Raw genomic sequence first — 22,175 nt, 5'->3', positions numbered from 1 at the left:
CAGAACAACAAAATAGTGTCAAAGTTATAAATAATGTAACTGACTGATAAGTTTTACGTCACAATATTGATTCCAGAAGAAGAAGCGGTATTACTAAAGACAACTATTATACCCCCACCTTAAAAAATCGACAAAACGGTAACAGCCCACTGCAACTTACCATGGCAACCGCAAAACGGGTTGTTTGGCAACACGGTAAGAGGGAGAGAACGGCGAGAGCAATGGGAGGGGCGATTTTTAAAGGACCAGGTGTTGATTACAATTTCACGTTCGAACATCTGATAAATTACCTAATTTAGGACTGTGTGTGTAACAATCACCTAAGCGCCTCCACCCAAAGCGTGTAAGCAGGAAAGTATTTTTGCAGAAACTTTATAAGATTTACTACCGCTAGCAAACACTTTCGTTAGGTGGTGCTCTCCTGAAACTAATCTTCCTCCCCCCTACCCTAGATGCTGCCAAGTTGACAGGATAAGCACTCAGCCTGTTAAACATTCTTTAACCAGCGAAAATAGTCTCGAAGGTGGAAAACGGATAAAAACAAAATGTTTAAGAAAAGCAAGGGCAAAGTGTTAGTAGAATACGCATCGGAGGAGGACGACATGTGGCATCACCAACACACGTATAAGGTAAGATATTAGCTAACTACAGTAGCCTATAGCGATAACTAACAAAGAAACCAGTCTGGACCTCCGAGTATAGTGTAATTGTTATACATTTCCCTGAGTAATATAAATACTGACTGGCTGTATTTGATCATTATGTATGAATTTGTATAACTTGAAACAAGCAAATGACATGAAGGGAGTTATTTTATAATTTTCTGCGACTAGTTATCATACTGTTCTGAACTAAAAGTTATGGCTCGTTGACTGACGTCAATGAACGATGGTTAACCCCGAAGACGTGCTTGTGTGGCCGAAGAGCAATCGGGTTCTTTAGGTTACAGCCATCATCTCATGTAGTCTACTTATCTGCTAACAGGAAAACATTTGTTGACTAGATTTAGTACGGTACGGTTTAGTTGACTCGTGGGTTTGGGTTTCAGTTGGAAAACAGTGCATTTATTTATAGCACACAAGTGCTGTTCAGATTCATTTTGAAACGTCTACCACTATGTAATCACGAATTGTTTGCGGGAAAGAGGAAAGGAGGGGAAAACCGGTAAATTGCGTTTTGTCGTCGTATGTCGACGTGGTCCGTCGTATATGACAGTCATTTTGTGGGTATTTCATACAATTCTCATGCAGCCATGGTAGTAAACTGGAGGTTAAGATGATTTTATTGGCAAACCTAGAACATTTCCTTTTGCAGACAGCTCTAATCTTTGTTTAATCCCCCATTATAGGCTAAGTAGTCCAGTCAATTGCCATGTCTCACATTGCAGTTTTAGATCAAACATCAGCTGGGATTTAGGGAAAATGGTAGGCTACCCCTTCAGTAGCAGTGGGAACATCGTACAGGTTCTGCCTGCAAAAAGAGGAATGTCAATTCTTCAACTCACTTCTGTCAAATTGTGTCAATTCATAGTTTCTTCAGTTTTAAATTGTGGGTTCTACAACAGGAATAACAGCTCAGTTCTGGAAAGGCTGACCACTCGTAGACTTAGGCTAAAGTGTAATGGCTTTTCACAGATACGTTGGACACCTGCACGATAAAGTTAGACTGAACACATTCTTGCCATGGCTGCCACCTTCGACCTCCTGGGCCACAGTTAGCCAGCAACCCATTCAAGAGCTTGACACAATAATATTTATGTTAGGCCAATTCAAGCCATTTGGTGCTGAAAGGAGACGTTTGATAGTAAGCAAAAATGGACAAAACATTTGTTATTTTTAAAAGAAAGAAATTCTCAGTCGAATTAAATGAGCAACATGCCAAAAATAATATTCAGTAGTAAAGCATGATTTAAGAATTTCTGCATTTGGTAATTATAATCACAACAAAAACACGTTTTCAATGTACAAAAAAGCCAAGTTACTCATGAATAGAAAGCTCTGTCTAATTCACTCATTAAAACGTGCAAAATCTAGACCTGCTGTTGTAAGTATTGATATCAAAATGAGGCCAAGACAACAGACAATATTGACAATTTTAGCTCACACAAATTAAACAAGCTCTATTCCAAAGCAATGCTACCCAATGTGTCCTAAATTATTTAATATAATTTGGCCCTGTGTTTTTTCATCTTATCATCTGAAGAGAATGTGGTCATTCAGAGTTTGTGCCAAATGAAAGTGTGAAACTTTGTAGCAGAAATAATCTGCAATTCACTTCAATACACTCATTCAAGAATGATACAGATGACTACACTATATGTTTCAACAATCGTCTTCAACAATTGTGTTCTTTGGGTTTATGAAAAGCACATCATGAACAAAATGTATTATTATTATTAATATTATTGTTATAAATTGTACTTATTTGGCTAATGCACAAACATTCAGTACATTATTGGGGCAAACATATGTCTGGATGATTGTAAAATTCAATATTTATTTAATAGGCTAATATATTCGTAATTTTATTTATATTTATTAATCCCCCTTTCTCTAGTGTAAATGATTGTATGTTTCTTGGTATAACTGTCTGTAAATGTCACTGTTATATGCAGCTAAAAAACGTCCCTGTGCAAATAATGAATGAAGTATTCTATATTTTAATCTATGTACAGTATCTATTTTACAGTTGGTATTCATTTAAAATTACAAATGTACCAGGAATTGTGCATTTTGTAAAATTTGACAACCAAGTATAAATATATCTGTTCTGGAGTATAAGTCTGTCAGCTGTTAGCATTTAAATGATGAGGCAATTTTTGTTAAGTTTGAATAATCACCTTCTCTTCAGAAAGTAAGCTGAAAAAACACAGGGCCAAGTTGCATGAAATAATTTAGGATACATTGGGTGGCACTGCATTGGAATAGAGCTTGTTTGGTTTACATTACATACACATACGATAGACCTACTAATTGTATGTCGGTAAATGAAACTGTAGGCCTAGCTAACATTCATTTTAAAATGTAGGCCTAGTAGTTGGATGGTACCTACAGTAGCCTAATTAATAAGTAGCCAACACTAGAAACACCACCGTGGTAAATTTGAAAATCAGTAAATCTGCCACAATCTTAAATAATGTGTAAATAGGATGAACTTCAAATTGGAAATATTGAAAAAGGATTATGCACGTTTTAACAGGGTTAAGTTTGTTTTATGGTGTTTCAATCTTACACCTTAGTTCCACATGGTTGGGGAAAGTATCGTTTGGTCACCCATTGATAGTGCTGGAAAAGATGATCTGCCATTACCTACCAAATTTTGGTTGGTATAACAATACTATGGCTAGGTTTGGCAAAAAAGTAGTCCCCATTTATGCTATATAGTTGTGGGAGATTGAACCTACATAGCCTAATTATGTGCAATATCTACAGTACCTATCCTGGCAGCTCTATTTTTTACTTACTTTCTTATCCATCTCATCTTTTGTTATTTTAGTTTGTTATGTTTTCCCTTTGCATACTCAAATGACACTCACAAGCTAACATTAAGCACTTTATTGCCTGAAACAACTCCCTCTTTGCTGTATTGTTAATTATAGATTTCACAAATAAACTTCGATTTGATTTGATTTAGTGACTCTGCCTACTAGGTAATAGATTAGATGTGTTATCTGATGTTATTAATAGGCACAATTATAACTTACCTTCGAACAAATGTTTCTGCCTAGATTTCAGTATTGGCATTAAGCTGCGAATGTGGTTGTCCACATAACTGGGGAATGGAATAAAAACAACCTCCCCAGACATTCAGGATAATGTGTCTGTTTTGTATGTTCTTTTGGAAGAAGCTTTGTGACTTGTAGTTTTTCTGCTATCAGAAAGCTACAGTGATGTTCCAGACTTTGTTGGAGCTACAGTGGATGTCGGAGGAAGTTGTACAGCAACTGCTTGTAAGCAGGGATTGGTGGACTGCACTGTCAATCATACTTTGCTATTGGTCAATTGGCTACTTTCATCAGACGACTTTGATCAGGTGTTATTATTGGCAAATGTATCTAAATATACAAAGGGTAAAATTATTGATTGTGAGACTGGACCATTTGTGATGATGAAATGGGCAGGAAAAAGGAGAAAAATGCAAGATAACCAAAGTTTGGGGCTTTATTGTGTGGACGTGTGAAGTTGTGCCTAAATTATGTGTGTTTACATGAGGTCAGAAAGTACAGATGTTAATGGTCTTAAGGGCTAAAAATTTGTGGTCATTGTATTTATTTCGGTTGGAAACCCTGAGAATAGCAAAACTCTATATAGGCACTGTGTAGGTATGGGGGATGCCCCACCAAAGCATTAGCCTACTTGGCAGATAGCAAACCTGCCATCCCATTAATTATTGGATTTGTGCTGTGCTTTCATCTTATCCCAAAACACAATAAAGCGAGGGTTGAATCCTTCTTCACCTTGTACCAACATGTGGGACAGCAGTCATTGTGTTGTAGATCTGTAAGTGCACGTTCACTATAGAGAGTAATTATTAAAATTAGAATCATTTGATTTGTAATAGTACTACCACTACTAATAACACATATTATTGCCGTTGCTAAAAATACTATGATTAATAATAATTATTAGGAGATTATTAAAAGAATATTCAGTGAAGAGGAATGAACCCTCTTTAAAAGTCACTTAGATCTTTTCCTCTTGCCATCTTGACCTGCTCAGCTTTTTTATACGTGCCACAGAGCATGATAGGATATTAATTGCAATTGTAACATGCAGTACACCTGTATGGAAGCCTATATTTGCATTTGTTATGTTTCTCCACTCATTTATTCAGGTTTATCCTTTAATTTGTCACCCGCCTGCATATATATATATATATATATATATATATATATATATACATACATATACATATATAGAAATGCATACATATAGGCTATATGTATCTTCCTCTCCCAAGCTCCTTGTTTCCACCACACGTCTTCAGCTTAGCGAGGGGTCAGGACTCCTTGCTTGCCAACTAAAGAAACTTTGTTTAGATCAGTAGTTTTCCCCTAGCTCGAAGACGGCTTTTACTGTTGCTGCAACTTGGAAGGTAAAGATTACGTGGGAAAAACTCTCGTTGAGCTCGGTTTTGCTCTGTCACTAGAGATCCCTGTTGGGAAGAGTTGAGTCAACAGGGCCGTGACCATTAAAACGTCTGTTTCAGTGTTTGTAGAGACAAAATAATTACCTCATGCTCATTTAATCAGTAGGTGGTTGGAGTGGCTGATATGTTTGCTAGGAAAACAGAAGGCATGCTTCATATTTCAATGTTCCTCTTAGAGGAACATTGAGATGAGACAGATCCCAAAGTAAGCTGTCCAGCCTGTATAGCTTCCTGGTTTCCTGGTTTTGGATCCATGTTCCATAAAGATGAAATTGGGAGTTAATATTCCGTTTCTTTCTATAACTGAAGGGCTGGGCCGGTTCAGTGATCTGTATCCGAAGCCTTTCCAAAATTAAATGGATTTTTCTTTAATATTAGAATTTTGTGCCGCTGCCATTTTATTCATAAATGTCATGTTTTACCTACTTTGTATACTGAGGCTATATTAGGCATTCTTATAAGATTATTTAGTGTGCTTATATTGGCTGAAAAAGGGAAGGAAAGATAGCAAAGCAAATGGCAATCAGAAAAAACACAGATATGACATTGACAAATTGTTGGACTGATGACCTTTGCTTGCTCCCATCATGTCTGATCAGTATAGTCAAACATGAAGAAAAACTGCTTAATAAAACTACGCTGAAAAAACATTCTTATGTTGATCATGGGCCTGACTATTTTCATGACCTATTTCAAGTCTCTATACTAATCCGTCTTATGTAAAACGTAGGCTAAATAACCCATTCAGGCATTGTGGTAACTCCTTTCCTGAAATAAAATTAAAAGAACACGTCAAGGCTGGTCCCAAGTTTTCATAAGTGTTTCCTAAACTGCTCCTTATTTTGAAGCTAAAATAATTTAAAATTAAAATAAATCATTTTTGATTTAGTGCAGTTCTCTCATTTCCATCTGTCTCCATTGTCCAACAAAAACATTGTTCCAAGACTATAACTAGGACCAAGTGCTCTGTTTCATAGAAATAATTTGACACCAGTTTATTTAACTGACCTAGAAACTCATTGAGCCCTTATAAGAAAAGGCAAAACAGTTGTGTTGTCAGTGCTGAGTGGGAGTTGGGTAAATAACAGTGAGTTGGTGGCTTCCTGTTGGCCTTTGATCTTCTGTGGCACCAGCTGAAGTGAGCTCTGCACAGATGCATCTCAGACTTCTTCAGTTTTCCCTGGCTGAAATGAGCTCTGCACAGACACGTCTGTAAGACTTCTTCAGTTTTGCCTGGCTGAAGTGAGCTCTGCACAGACACGTCTCTCAGACTTCTTCAGTTTTCCCTGGCTGAAATGAGCTCTGCACAGACACGTCTGTAAGACTTCTTCAGTTTTCCCTGGCTGAAGTGAGCTCTGCACAGACACGTCTGTAAGACTTCTTCAGTTTTCCCTGGCTGAAGTGAGCTCTGCACAGACACGTCTGTAAGACTTCTTCAGTTTTCCCTGGCTGAAGTGAGCTCTGCACAGACAGGTCTCTCAGACTTCCTCAGTTTTCCCTGGCTGAAGTGAGCTCTGCACAGACATGTCTCTAAGACTTCTTCAGTTTTCCCTGGTTGAAGTGAGCACTGAACAGATGCATCTCAGACTTCTTCGATTTGCTTTGGCTGAACTTTAGAAGAAGAGTCCTGTGGCATGTCATTCTAGTTGCAGTTTTGCAATTGTCTCCTCATTTCAATTTTATGTCTCCTCCTCAATATTTTTGGTAAAGAACGCAATGGTATATCCCAGTATGCATTGAACATGATAACAATTGCACGAGTAATTGGAAATCCGCATCCTACATTTATTGTTTTCACTGTGTCCGGTATGTTACAAACATGATTTCTAAAATTGGCCATGGCCACCACTATCATCAGTGTTTACTTTTATTGATTAATTTTTATCTAATCAAATGTTTTCTGTATAAACCCTGTATAGCAAAAATATATAACTAAAACTCAGATGGAGCATTTGAGTAGCAACCATAACTTTGAATTAAAACAGAAATATCTAGAAACACAATCACATTAGAGTAATTGAAAGTATAAACTAAAAAGCAAAGTTACTGGTTTTATGTGTAAAATCAAAATATGTAATTCTCCCCCGTGTTAGCAGCTGCCTGGGGCTAGCTAAATATTTTGCCGAAACACAAGTTGAGCAGGGTGACGGTAAAGCTATGTGCTGATCTTGTTTTTCTTGCCTGCACACAGAGCAGTTGTTGTCCTAGAAACAGTGTTATTGTACATGAGAATATGAATTTTTGCATTGATGGATTGTATTTCTTTGTGATCCATGTCTGTGATCCATGTATGCTGATGTGTGCTCCTATCCTTGATGTCCAAGTCCATAACACCTCACACTGGAAAAAAAAAACACTTAAAATTTTGTGAAGTCAGTAGGTATCCTAACCTACAGTATGGGCAGTTATGGGAGTAACCATGGAAAATGGTGTTAAATGGTTAATGTCCCGACCTGTGTCATTATAATGCTCTTTTTGTTTGGGAATTATTTTCCCTGCATGCTTAGCAAAAGCTTTCCAGCTTATGCATTCTGTGAAGAGTGAAGGCAATTCTTACAGCTAGTTTAGCTGAAGTATTAAAAATCAGATCCAGTGTTGGTTTCCACATTAGATACATTTTGCATTGTAGGGATGTACATTGTTATTAGCCCATGGTTCAGGGTGAGGTGGCAAAATTGATTGTCTGGGTTATGTGTATCTGTCTACTCTATGTAAGGTTGTTATAAACAAAATTGTAAAATTGTATTCACAACAAGGAAAAAAGGAGAAATGTGACGAAACAATCACAGCTGTGCATGGTGGTATCGCAGCCACGATGCGGGGCAGTACTGTTTGTTACATTTTAACATTTCTGCATTAAAAGCATCCACTGATCCTGCCAGCTCTCCCAGCTTTTCAAAGCCGCGCTGTTTATTTTGCTGTTCCAGAAATACTTTTGGCCGAGTACAGGAAGGTATGTGCGCGCCGCGGTGGTGTTTGTGTGTGCGTACACTGTGGCTCCTCGGCGATAACTCCGTGCCGTTGCGCTTTCAGGATAAAGACCCAGATGGCGAGGAGGAAGCCGGGAGCCCCGCGTCGAAGGTAAACACGCCGCCGCTCCGCAGCCTCTGGCCCGGGCCCGTCGACCGAACGGCGCTGTCTAAAAACGGCCGTAACATGGTGCCACTTCCCTAGCCCGCGCTAACGCTCCTGCCCCCCGCTCCGATCCAGCCATTGTCCGGAGCAACGGCCGCTCTAACAACTTCACTGTGCCTGGTTTCCTCTAGAGCTTTGGAATAACAATGTTATGCAAGGCCCAGAAATGGTTTCAGCAACACAAAAAGAATGAAGAATCATCACTCATATAGACTGCATTGTGTTCAAATTTTATTAAGTGTGTGTGTTGTGTGATGTATAAACAATGCATGCCAAAGCACTGGGCCAGAAATTGTAATAAAGGTTGAACACCTCACACTTGGAAGTGAATAACCTAAATTAATAATTAGCTAAATACTCAAGCAGCATACACGTATATACACATTTTTTGCCCAGGGAAAACTCTTGGTAAAGTCTAACTCCCACTGCCTGTTAAAAACCCTAGGCATAGGTTTGGATCAGTTGAATCACAATCTTCATGTGTAGGGTCACTATGCTTGAAGACTGTGATATAACATAGCAATGTCCTGTTGTTTGAAAAATATATAACAAAAATGGCTTGATGCCACCATTCCTAATACAGACCAATTTCAAAAAGGAAAATACATAATATATAATGGATATATAAGTATATAACGGTGTTTCTGAGCTTAGTGGGATGTTCATTACATTACATTACATTACAGGCATTTGGCAGACGCTCTTATCCAGAGCGACGTACAACAAAAGCTAGACTGAAGCATTGCACAATAGCCCAGATTCATTCATTTTCTTGTGGTATGGTTGAGCTGTTTTTCTTTTAGATGAAGTTAAGACTTCCATTACCTGTTTGTCCCTTGGGAGGAAGTGTTGTTCCTGGTAGGTCAGGGGAACAATCACATTGGAAGAAGCCAGTGCCTAAAATAGAAATGTTCCCAAGTCACATTTTTGCGAATTATTATTGTTTATTACCCTTGGTGTGTTGACATAATGATTACAGTGCTATGCCATCCAGTTAACCCAACATGTGAGGTGTGTGCTTTGAGAGCACTGGTGTACTAAACACTTTGACTCATTTCAAGATTTGGCAATGGGGTAAGAAATTTTCACACGTCAGACTCAAGCAACAAACCAGCTAGTCATTTCTACTTGAGAAAACAAAAATTGTCATTACATGACTACAACTTTTTTGCAGTGTGAGTATTTTGGGGATGTTCTGGAGCATTGCATGAAATGGAATTTTCCACTTTAATCAGCAAAGCATGAGTTGATTGATTTCTTTGTGGAGAAACAGGTGTTTAATTCCTCATACAGAATTCCAGATGCATGTAGACTCAAAGCCATGGTGCGCATGGGCCATATTGGTCACACAGGGTGGCCTAACACCATATTCATTTACTTTACTTTTTGGCTTATTTGGTTGTTTATCATGTTTCCCAAAGCTCTGCGGATGTTTTAACAAAGCAAGGTAAGAAAACTAATGCTAAGAAAACTAAGCTAATGATTTAGGACAGCTGCTACCTCCAGACTTCATTGGGCATCTACCCCAAGAGCAGGCATTTACTACTTGGATGCCCTGCCTGTAAGACAAGGCCAATATATCATTTGCAAAACACCAGTGAAAAGAAGTGAACAGGCAAGGGGAATTGGTTATATCCAACACAATGTGCTTTTAGTGCAGTGATATATATATATATATCATATATATAAATATCATTTTTAAGCAAGGGTATGGGTCAATTCATTTCAGTTCAGTCAATTCAGGAAATGTATTGAAATTAATTAATGGAAAAGATAATAATCATAGAACTGTACTGCAGTTTTCAATTCATTAATTGGCTTTTAGTTCATTTCAGTAAAAATTGACCCTAACCTTGAAAAGCATTAGTAAAAGTATCTTCATGTATTCAACCTGAATACCTTTCCCAGACTGAGGCAGCTGACTTCATTTTAGTCTACATGCATCTTTTACTTGTTTTTTTAACTTTTGCTTGGTTATTTGTGACACTGCTGCATTAGATGTTTTCTGGTGCCTATCAAGACACACACTGGGAAAATCGACATTATATTGTAGCACCTTGAACAGCCTTACCTTCCCTGGCCCAGGGGACTTTATGACAACATTTCATAATTGTCGGAATAAGTTTAAACAGTATTTTTCTACAGTATTTATTCTAATTAGGGAAACCAAAGTTGTGCAGGAAATTCTTTCCACTAAGTCCTCCATTGTTCATGCCAGCAAACTTAAGTATTCACAGAGAGCCGGTGAAAAGAACTGCTTAATCAAGCACATTTGCAATTACTACAGGGGTATTTTGGCTATGGGTCTGAGATTTTAAGATCAGAGAGAGAAATGTGGGGAGCCACCTCCCACCCTTGGTACGAAGCAAGGAGAGGAGATGTTTGGAAAACTGGAGCAGCTCTGTGTACCCCGGACTCCCACACAGAGAGAACCTTGAGCGTTTTGGTTCTGCCGCATTCCTGTACTCGGGTCAGAACTTTGCATCTTAAGAGGGCTTACTGCTGCCAGACAGCCCGAGCATACAGGACTTCATTCAGGGGTTAGTGAGTGTAGCTCGAGAGTAAGGATTTCTGGTAATAAAAACCAGAGTTTTGATGATATACCCAGCTTATGAGAGAATTTTGTCATTTTAGTTCAGATTAGTGTGTGTGTGTGTGTTTTTACATTATTTCAGAGACGTACTGTTTACATGTTAACAAAAACTCAAAACTTGTTCTAAAAGGAATTTAGCAGAATGACTTGTAATGACTTGTCAGTCATTATTTTGAGGCAATTAATTTGAGCAAATTGCTCCCCTGACAAAAACCAATAAAGATAAAATGCTGAGTGGTTTTTTAAACAGAGGGGCACCGTGTATACAAAAACAAGACCAGCTACCCACATTGGTGATGCAAGCAACCAGCCACTATCTGTGATACAGAACAGCTACCGTGACAGATACTGTATCAACAAATGAGACAACAGGCTCCTCAGACAACCAGACAAGACTTAGGTCCTTTTTATAAATACCTTAAAGCCACATTTTTTAATGTTCTTGGAGGATTTGTTTTTAGCATTCCACCTTCATATTAACTCAGAATAGCTTTATTTAGTTTTTGAATGAGAATTAATTCTGTTTGTTTCTTGTGCTAAGGAAAATTCTGGCCAAGCGAACGGAATATTTAACAGACGACAGAAAGTGAACCATACCCATTCTTATTTGGAGAGAAATTATATTAAAATTAGGAGAAATATTGAAGCAAAATTATGCAAAACCGTGAATATGATGGGGCAGTTGGTGGTGTTAATGTCAATGGCAGTCACCACACTGGATCTGTGTTCTTCATGTGGCAGTTTTAGAATAACTAACTACAACATTTGGAGGCCCAGATGTAGGAGAATTATAGGTTGCCTTAGTAAACCGCAACATGTGAACATGTAGGAAATTGAAACAATGCATTCTGAGGGACTGCACAAACAGGAAAACTGAATTATGGCTGCATGTGCTTAATAACATGGAGGGGTTATTGCCTTGCTTCATTTTTAGAAATGGTAGATGACAGGTGTGGGCTGTGCAGAGATTCGTTTATTAGTTTTTCAAAGTTATGGAAAGGTTTGAGGTCAAGATAATCACCCACCTCCTGCATCTACTCATTTAATTACAATGGGTGACTGGCCCCTGGTTCTGACAGATTACCATAAAGCATGCTCATTGCTCTTCCCTGGATGTGACAGGTCTCTATAGAGCATGTTTTTGCATCTTGCTGTAACCTGAATTTGACAAAACTCAGTTATCTGGCCCTGCAAAAGCAGGTCAGTATGGCCCTCCAAAGGGAGGATCTTTATCCCAGTCCTGCAGCATTTTAATATTTATTATTTTAAACTGTATATAATAGGACCACAAATGGAAGGAAGTCACCCAAGCTACTTGCAGACTTTTACACTGCCATCATAGAACGAGAGGAGAAGCCAAGTTCTTCCTTGGCTTTGTTTAGGGTTAAGCTTGAGCCATTTTCAATGGAACATTCATAAAGTTTTGTGTTTTTAAAATTTGAATGTCCCACAAGCTCCAAAGGCACAAATATCATGCCACTACAGCATAAATCATGCACTGTAGAACATATAAGCTGGTGTGATCTGCTCCAATGCTATAATAAGTGGATGCTTTAACTATTTTAAAAAAGGGAGTAAATGGAGAGCACTGGGGTGGTTTACATGGGTTACTAAGAACCACTTCCTGTGTTGTGTGCGTGAGTGTGTGGTTTGACTTTGACTTCAAATGTGTCATTTTAATACATAAATGTTTATATTTAATTCATTTTGTACCAGTGAACCATAAAAGTTAGGTATGAATTGGAGCCAATTTCAATGCCACAAGGAGAACAAGTATAAACTTTGAAGAAGTTATTTCTGTTATTTGTTCCATGCAAATGCGAACTGACGCTGGAATGTTTTGAGGTTTGCTTGTTTTCAAGCTTCAAAGTTTCATAGATACAAGAAAGGAAGCAGACATGCTTTGTGTCCCTCTTGAGTTTATTTTTGGCAGATTTGTACTTACAAAAGTTTGTATCGTCATATCCTGCCTTAGAAAAGGGGTGAGGGGGGAATATTGCCTACTGACTGGAGATTATAACTAACAAGCACTTGGGCTACAATGCTGCAAGCCTCTTAAACTAAAACAAAAACACCACAAAACATTACACTCGAAGGAACAAAGCTCAGGAAGCACAAACACACAGTGAAAATGCATATTTAAAATGAAAGTGGACTGGAAAAAACTGGAACAAAAATGTAGGATAGTACTAAGGATGGAGGGGGAAATTTCTTCTTTTATCCTTGTTTTATGACGATAGGGCTGTCCTCAAGAAACGAGCCAAATGGTTTGCATCATTTCCAAAAGACTGCCTCCTCAGTAAAGTAAACTGCAATTCATCTGACTGAAATTCCTGTGTGACAGAGGAGCTGTGGTAGATGGGGACAGTTCTGAAAAACTGGCTTGGTCTGTGTATACAGTGTGTGCCATTAGAGGAGCCAGGAACACTGCCCTGTATTTGTGTGCTACATTGCATCCAGCACTGCATGACTGCTTTTCCCGCAGTTCAAGGGATCGATGAGTTACAGCACAGACAACAATGTTATATATAATGAACTGCGTGTTTACAATCTTATGTGTTAAGGTACGGAAGGAAATTCATGCCAGAATTTGAAATCGTTTTGAATTTGATGTAGGAAATGCAAACAAGGAGACAGAATGTAAAATAAGCTATGAAATGCCCGTGTGAAAAACTGAGAAAGGAGTGAACAAAGTACATGTCAAAACAAAGAAGATAAATAATTGCTTTACTTGGTTTTTATCGATTCTTACATGTTTTCCCCCATTGACATTCCTTTTCCATATTTTACATTTTTGTGGTTTCTTTTTGTCCTTTATAACAAAATGCTATCATTTATCATTCACTCATTGGTGGGCAGGGTTTATGATTAGGTGTGTTAAGTATTACTATAGGTTGTGGGTACATTTTATGATGTGTACACCTTTCCCCTTCTGAGCTCCTTCCTCTTTTACAGCACCTTTACCCTCAGCCTCTGATTAGCTTCCTTTTTCTCATAACGACCCCTCTGTTTTCAGACTTGTTTTTTGGCCATTTCAGGCCACTGACAAAATTTCAGTGATAAAATGCTGGCAGTTTTCCAGACTAAAATGTGATGTTTGTATGGCATTGGGAGTGATATAGACAGATGTTCATGAAAACCACCAAATCCTAGTTTCACCAATTTACACCTTCTGGGAATGTTTTTTTCTGCACTATGAACCCCTTAGTGCTTACTGTGATTTCGCTGGACTTTTGAGAAGAACATCCCCTCTGAAAAGTGCATGCATTATCTTATGAGCGATTGCCTGGCAACTGGAGTTCCATCCCCCATTGCTTAATGGATGCTGGATATCAAGTATAATTCACCTCCTAATAAAATGTATCAAATGAGTAAATTGCATGATGAGGTCAGTAAGGGCATGGCAGTGCAATATGCACCATTGCTTTGATAAACTTTACCAGATACAAACATTGCAGATTTATATTTGATTTTAGCAGAATTCAACAGATATAACTGTATTTACAGTGTACCACAGGTTATTCAGGTTATTCTCTTTTTTGCATTTTCTCACATTACTTTTTGTCACTGTTGGTCACCTGATTCTTATGAAATCTGTTTGTTTTTGGCAGAATTGCTTCAGCTTTAAATGTGCTCAAACTCCTGAAACATAGGATAATACAAATGTCTGTATCTATTGCTAGGTTTGAGTACATTTTTCCATTCGATTTGAGATATGAAGTTGCACCTGTGTTTTGCGGATTTAATGGTGTGATACATGATAAAGTTGCATCCATGTAAAGACTGATTGCATGAAGGTAACTTTGAGCACTTGCATAGTTTTTTATCTTTTTTTAAGCGACCCTAATCCCTGCTTGATATACCAGCGTCCTTAAAACAATGATTCAGTGTGCCAAACAAAGCCGTGAATTAGAACTGAGTAGAGAGCGATGTCCTAAAATGGCCTTTCATCAGTGTGTAATGTAGTCCCTCGAAACCCTGCCAAAAGTGAGACGGTGACTAGACTATATCAAAGGGGCAAAAAGAATGCAAATGGAGGGAAAGAACTAGAAAAATGAGGAAAAAAGGGCGAATTAAAAGCGTGATTTCCCCCCTTGCTCACTTTACAATCAGTTTAGTCATTTGATATTCCTCTTTCCTATTTAACCTTCCTTATTCTGGAATGAAGATATGATACAGGATAGATAGAATTATAAAAAATAACAATGAAAAACAATTTAAAAGATTCCAGGAAGGGATTTGACTGAAGTTGCTGCAGTTATGTTATAGGCTACTTCTTGGTGTCTTGTTTTGTGGCTTGAGTAAGCAGGTTTTTCCCCCACTTGACACTTTAAAATGTTACGTGGAACCCCCCTAAAAATTTTAATAAGACATATGTCACAAATTGTCCATAAATGACAACTATGTGATATTATAGAATGGGCAACACAAGAATTGCACACGATAGACACAATGAACACAATAGCACAGAGCAAGTTTGTTTGTATGGATATTACCCTGACATCAGAATCTCATGAGATGGGTTGGGATATATATATACACATGATTATTCAAAACACGGAGAACGGCAACATGGAAACATAAACATTGGATAGCCGATTGGTCACCTTGAACAAACTCTCAAGCCATCTGATGGCGGTATTTCAGTGACATCATAGTTAAAATACAGACAAACATTGTTGAAGTGTTGTGCAAACTGGTGTTAATTTCACACAGCTTTCAAATGTTATTGCTGGCTGAGAATTTGATACATTTAAACATTTAATATCTTCTTGTCACTGTCCTTATATCTGTTCTGTATATCTGTACAGCCAATAAGCTTTAAGCTGTTGTGTTAACAAATTTGATGTCCTCTCTTAAAATAAAGATAAGAGTGAAGTTATGTTTGTTCTTAGACACGAATAGGAATGAAAGCACCCTGGTATAGGTTTTTTCAATATGAGCTGATCTTTGTATAGGCTTGTCTTCAATACTCTATTTAGTTCTACAGCACCCTTGACAGAGATATGGGTAAAAGAGAATAAACAATAAAAGTTCTGAGTTATATTTTAATTCTCTCAACACTTTAATAATCGGTCAGTCAGAACCAACCAAATAGCACTTGTAAATTTATTCCTAAAATATGTGACAGATATTCAGACCCGTTTTCTGTATTTTACAAACCTTCCCTTTGCAAGCATAACACTATAGACTCTATAGAGTTGTCTTTTATGAGATTGGTGAGAATATCTTTGACCATACAAAATCTTTCACGATCCTTCTGCCTGCACTTGTGGACTGCCCTCTTCAATACAAACCACACATGTTTCAAATGGCTTCAAGTCTGGAGGCTGAGATAATCACTTAGAAACCGTGATTTTGTGATCAGGTTTATTTTGAGGTTTACTTAGGATTGCATGCGGAATGATCCAATCATAGAAAGTGGGAAGACTAGATTTTTGGTGTTCAGTGGTTGTGCTTCATGGAGTTCATGATTGCATTGGTTTCTTTACTCATATGTATGATTGAATAATTTTGGAGGGCACTGTACATTTAAGTTTTGAAAAATGCTTTTAAAGTGTTCTATTCCTTTATTTGTATTTGACATAAGTGTTCAGTGAACAGTACTCCTTATTAGCCACAACAATATCTTAGATCTGAAAACACTGGGTTTCCCTTCATAGCTGGAGGGGTGCTATCTATTGTAGTGCTCCATCATGTTGGAACATGCTCCCTCAATACACATCAAACAATTTAAAAAACCATCTCAAAAGTGCTTTACACAGACACACGCACGCACGCACACACACACACACACACACGCACTGCACTGTTTTAGTTCTCTGGAAGAAGTAAATACGCATTTTAAAATTAAATACAGGGAAAGTGGCATGTTGAATTTGCCAGTTATGTGCTAAATAGGTGGTCCTTTTTGCTGATGAGCGTACTGTGTGTCTAACCCAGCTTTGTCCTTGGATTTAGTGCCTCAGAGAGTAATCTGAGGCCTTTAAGTAAATGGATGTATTCTGGATGCTTCAGCTGTTGTGGTGTGCAGGTTTTAAATAAGCTCCCTTGTAATCTTCAGTCTCAGGCAAATGTGCTGCCCCCAATTTGAAAGGTATTCCTACTGTACTGTGATATTTGCATTAAAATTAAGAGTTTATGTAAGATCTTTTCTTTAAAAGTTAATGTCATCCTTATTACTGTGCAGTGAAATTACAGTGAGGCTTAGGGTATTGCTGTGACCCTCACCACCTTTTCTTTAAAACAGGAGGGAAAAGTTAAGAAAGTCAAGTCCAAGAAGGAGAAGCGGGATAAGAAGATGTTTTTTGCTCCAGATGACGAACACTTTCTGTTGACCGGTGTCACTGCAGCTGAGGGAAGAGGGTAAAGGCTTGTTGTTCCTATGTGTTGTATGTTATGTGATGTAATGTGACCTGATCTGATGTCCCTCCTGTGCTGACAGTGTCCAGGGAAAAAATAAATATGCTTACTTTATTGATTATAGAGAAGTGTTTGATTCTAGTAGGCATCAAGGATTGTTCTAAAAAGTTAAAGTGGTGTAGGGGGTAAAACCAGTTATTAAATCAATGTATACAGGGAACAAATGCGGCATAAAAATTGGCAACAAAAGAACTCATTTCTTTTCTCAGAAGCATAGGGTGAGACAGAGATGCAGCCTAAGGCCTACCCTATTCAATATCTATATTAATGATTTGGAAAACATATTAGAAAAATCAGCAGCAGCTGGTCTCACTCTACCTGACTGAGAGATTAAATGTCTGTTCTACGCAGATGGCCTGGTTCTGCTGTCCCCCACCGAACCGGGGCTAGAGCAAAGCCTACATTTGCTAGAACAGTACTGCCAGACCTAGACCCTGGCAGTAAACCTGAATTAAACTAAACTCATGACATTCCAAAAAAGATCTAGATTTCAGGGAACAAAACACAAATTCATGTTGGGAACAAATTATATTTAACATTCCTCCAATGACATTATGTAGGATTAAATATCAGTTCTACAGGAAACTTCAAAATTGTAGTGGAGAATGTACGCAGGGCCTTCTACACTATACAACAACAAATTTCTGTAGCGATTCTGTAGAATATGACTTAAAATCGCTGCATGCTAGCAGCACAATTTGGGTTCTCTTGGGTTCTCCAACACTGAAGGACAATTGGGTTTGAGCCCCCAGAAATACCAGAGATACGTGCTGATTAGATTGGAAAGAACCCAAAACTCCCAACAAATCTGAAGACACACTGAAGATCATTACGGGAAAACTGCTCATTCGTCAGTTCATTGGCAGGATCTTGCAGGATGCCACTGCGAAAACCAGGCTGTCACTTATCCTCCTGGATTGTCCTTAGAATGGCAGCAGCCTGGTTTTTCAATACAGATGCATTATGGCTAGATTTTTAAAAATAGCACTTGCACATTTTTTTTTTTGCCTGTGTGCTTGTGTCAACATAAGCCAGTCACGTAAAGTACTGCGATTTTATCCAGTTCTTTTGGCACTCATAACAGCAAGTCTAATAGACGTTGAAAACCATCAGGCTATATCTCCCCCGGGCAGATGAGCGTGAGATCCCTGATATAGGCAGTAATCACATTTTAAATATTTACTTGCCGCACCTGTTCCTTGTTATATATTGTCTGAGAAATACTCCCTAATTTCCTGGATGTGTTTTTGGCCCCCAACTGGGTGATATGCATGGAATGCTGTGTTTCTGCCCCCCCCCTCCCCCCCCCCCCCCATGGCAGACTCACCACAGGTACATCCTGTTACGCCACGTTCTGGGGAAAGAGCCCGAGCACTCCGAGGTCAAGCTAGACAAATAAATTTCCTCGTAAATGACAGTGTGATGATACCTCCCAGAATGGCTCTCCATTTAGTGTGGTTCGCAGTATCACGCCTTGCGCTTTCACTGCAGGAGATTCTGTAGCTGCACGTTACAGTTTAAATTCCCGTGGGCGTAACATGTCTGCCGTCCATCTGAACAGGTCCAGCAAAAAGAGCAAGGAGGAGGAGAAGAGCAGCGCATTCATGGAGAAGAGCCACTGTTTCTGGGACAGTGTCACCATGACGATGAAACAGATCACGCCTACCAGGAAGATGGACAAGATGGACAAGATGGAGGGCTGGGAGCCGCCTCACATCAGCGAGGCCACGGAGGAGGAGGAGGATCATTTGGCCAGAGACTCTGTGGCCACGCCTGAGGAGAGCCGCCCCTGGCCCGGCCTGGAGGAAGACTCCTCCCGGTATGCCAATCTGTCCAGGTCACATGACTCTGGGATCCGGTGGACCGCCAGGGCCAAGGGCAAGTTGGCAGGCATTAGGAGGAGGAGTCGGGGGAGTGTCTCTGAAAACTGGGAGGGGCTCAAGTAATGCTAAGTTATGATTTGACAAAGAGAATGAAAATGCCTGTCTGACTCTGTGCTGCTGTTTTGTACCATTTCATAATGTTCGTACAGCAATATACAGATGAACCCCTTTTTAGTGTTCCTATTGGTTTGCATTCATAATTGTGAATTTTAAATGGCACCCAGACTGTTTTCTGAAGGTGAATTCTTAGCTAATCACTTAAAACAGCGGCCCCTGAAAATAACCCTGGTTCTGGGAGAGCTGCCTTAAAATCAGTGACCAGTTTCATCTGCAGAAGGTGAAGTTAACAAGTTAACTGTAATGAACTGTTTTGATTGATCTATTAACTGCTGAGTAACACATAAAACAGAAAACCCTGTGGTGACCCAGGGCCAGCGTTGAAGATCAAATTTCTGAATTAAACTTTTTTTTTTCTGGAATATCTGAAAATAACTCCCGGAGGATAAGTGTGTATTCAAATGAACCAAGCGCCAAAATAGTTACTTTTTAGGCAAAGGTTTAAATGCTGGACATGCTCCCAGAATTTCACTTTTCAACCTCAGGCGCCCCAGGTTTGTTCATTGCACACAGAAGCACACTGTTCAATTCAAAGAAAAGAAAAAAGGATTTTATGCTTCGGGAGCTTGACTGGGTTCTGCTGTATCTCTAGACTGGAAATTATGCAAGGAGGTTTCTCAAATGATTCCAGGTAGGAAAGGGGAGAGAAAACAACAGAGGTTTAAATATAGTGGAAACCCACCAAAAAAAAAAGTTAAGTACACACATGCCTTATAATACCTTTAAACTGTGACAGGTTCTGGCCTTTATAATGAGATAAAACAAGTATTTCACATTTTTAAATGAACCCTGTGAAAAAGGACTTGCTACTGTATGTGAAGTGTATGTGCCAGGTCTCTGCCCCGCTGGGAGCGGAACTAACATGGAGCCTTGGCTCACTGTGCGTGCAGCTTATGGGCTAAATATGCTCTGTGCAATTATATTTAACTTAAAGGAACCTTTCCGAGTCCTGTGTGTGTGTGTGTGTAAATGCATGGGTGCGTGTGTGTGTGCTTGTTTTTCGTTCAAGACACTTTTGTGCCTAAGCTTTCGTTTATTTAAGGGCACTGATGTTTGACATTTTAAAATCTAATAAAGTGACACCAGCAAAAGTGTTAGAAACAGATAACAACAGCAAATGTGATGATGGTAAATGTTATCCATGTCATTATACAGACTGAGAAGTAAAACGTACATACAGTTGTTGGTCATTAATGTAGCGGTAATGAAATGTAGTCCTGAGGATAGAGGGTAACTGACGTGTGTGCACTGGAATGGCGTGTAGGGTCTTCTTAACTGCGTTAGAAAGCACACTGGATCAAGCCTTTTCTTGGCGCAGACCTTCCTGTTTTCCAGGCTGTACCATGTGAGAGCTACAGCATAGTAGCAAACCTGCTGCGAAGTAGAGAGTGAGGGAACATGTTACTGTACTGATTAGTAAGCTCATATTGCAACATTTCGGAAGTTGCATTTCACTTAATTTATGGAGCAATTTTCCAAGATTCTAGCTGGCTATATATTTTTATGCTGTATTTGCTGACTTGTCGTAGCCATTTGCTGGCTTTTGCTAAAGAAGTTTAAACTGAGCTTGTCCTCATGCGTGTCTGCCAGCTTAGCCTCCATTTACATGCAAAATGTATTTCAGTGAAGTTCTTGCCACCCAAGTGGGGGAAACTGACTACTTGACCTAAATTCCATTGTATGAATTCAATGCAATAGGGTCTTTGTCCTGTACTTTGCAAAGCTACTGATTCCTTAAACCCTCAATGAATCATGTGATTAACAGAAATACGGGTGGACTGCCGAGAAGGACAATCCTGTGTTAATCAAAGCCTAGGCCATATATTTTTCAATCATAATAAAAAATTTTTTGAACATGTCTCTTCTGCATTTTATTTAAGCAAAACAGTATCTATTCAATTATTTGATTTAAAGGCATGCGCTGTGAACACTGATATTTTAATATTTTTTGCACTAGTTGGGGCTAGTGTTGTTTACTACCATCAGCACATTCAGACTTCCTTTGTTCACAATGTCAGATTGTATGACAATGGAAAAAGAGTTACACTTGGAGTGCTTTTAACCCCATGCACAGTTCTATATTTATCCATTGTCTGTAGCCCCCTCTGAATTTAGCTTTCTGGAAGATAAACATTGATGACAACATCCCACCAATATCAGTTTTTTTGCAATTAAAAAATGTGTGGTTTGTTCTTAAATGTGAACAGAAAGAATATTTTTTCATATGACTGTTTCTTAAAATGAACAAAAGAGGCAATTCCAAAAGCAATTCAAAAGGAAAAATAAAAACATGCAATTCCAGCTGATGGCTTTCCTTGTACATGCCTTATGGCTGTGATTGAAATTAGTTGGTTTTTGCAGCGCTTGTGGACTCTGTGTTTGTAAACTCCACTCACACCTCCTTCATCCTCAACCCCGCCCACAACTCCGTTGAGGACACACCCTCAAACGCTATGAGCAAAATGTCTCTTGAAGAGGTGAGATGGTCAGAGATACTGAAATTTAGGCAGTGTTATAACTATCTTTACACTGAGTTCACCCCTCAGTGTGTGGGAACATTGTATGGTAGCTACTCCATGGTGCCGGTGCAGCTATTTTGTGTTTTTCCTCATTTGGTATTTAGCTGTTCTAGGCCGTTTCATGAAGCAGGATTACTGGGTTAGCTGGATAGCTGCACCAAGTAAAACTTAGAACCCACCCAAATCTGGAACATGGACTGAAAAAGCAGTTATCCAGCTAACTGAGTAATCCTGCTTCCTGAAATACTCCCTGGACATTTAGTTAGACCAATTCCATGTTTATGTCCCAATTCTATCATAGTTAACTTCCTAACAAGTATATTAGCTATCTGTAGCCTTTTCAAAGTTGTTAGCAAC

The 22,175-nt window shown here is 38.9% G+C and overlaps 1 protein-coding gene across 3 annotated transcripts; it reads left to right on the top strand.

Moving 5' to 3' along the window:
- Positions 1–207: 207 nt before the first annotated feature.
- si:ch211-225h24.2 (testis development-related protein) lies at positions 208–21,159 on the top strand. 3 transcript variants are annotated; one of them, XM_035423764.1, is made up of 5 exons: positions 209–343; positions 453–629; positions 8,182–8,229; positions 17,127–17,242; positions 18,861–21,159. In XM_035423764.1, the coding sequence occupies exons 2-5, from the start codon at positions 546–548 to the stop codon at positions 19,243–19,245; spliced, it is 633 nt and encodes a 210-aa protein (XP_035279655.1). In that variant the 5' UTR covers positions 209–343; positions 453–545; the 3' UTR covers positions 19,246–21,159. The 3 variants fall into 3 exon arrangements, with proteins under 3 accessions (XP_035279656.1, XP_035279655.1, XP_035279654.1); XM_035423763.1 differs by having other exon boundaries at positions 211–629; XM_035423765.1 differs by lacking the exon at positions 8,182–8,229 and having other exon boundaries at positions 208–629.
- The last annotated feature ends 1,016 nt before the right edge of the window (positions 21,160–22,175 follow it).

Source organism: Anguilla anguilla, chromosome 6 (assembly GCF_013347855.1).
Source record: "Anguilla anguilla isolate fAngAng1 chromosome 6, fAngAng1.pri, whole genome shotgun sequence".
NCBI lineage: Eukaryota > Metazoa > Chordata > Actinopteri > Anguilliformes > Anguillidae > Anguilla > Anguilla anguilla.
This window is presented reverse-complemented; position numbering and strand designations above follow the sequence as displayed.

What these genes read in the sequence shown, in the direction of transcription:
- si:ch211-225h24.2 (XM_035423764.1), top strand. Translation starts at nt 546, where the DNA reads ATGTTTAAGAAAAGCAAGGGCAAAGTGTTAGTAGAATACGCATCGGAG. An exon ending in CCGGGAGCCCCGCGTCGAAG is followed by an intron (nt 8,230 to 17,126) that starts GTAAACACGCCG and finishes TCTTTAAAACAG; the next exon opens with GAGGGAAAAGTTAAGAAAGT. An exon ending in ACTGCAGCTGAGGGAAGAGG is followed by an intron (nt 17,243 to 18,860) that starts GTAAAGGCTTGT and finishes CCATCTGAACAG; the next exon opens with GTCCAGCAAAAAGAGCAAGG.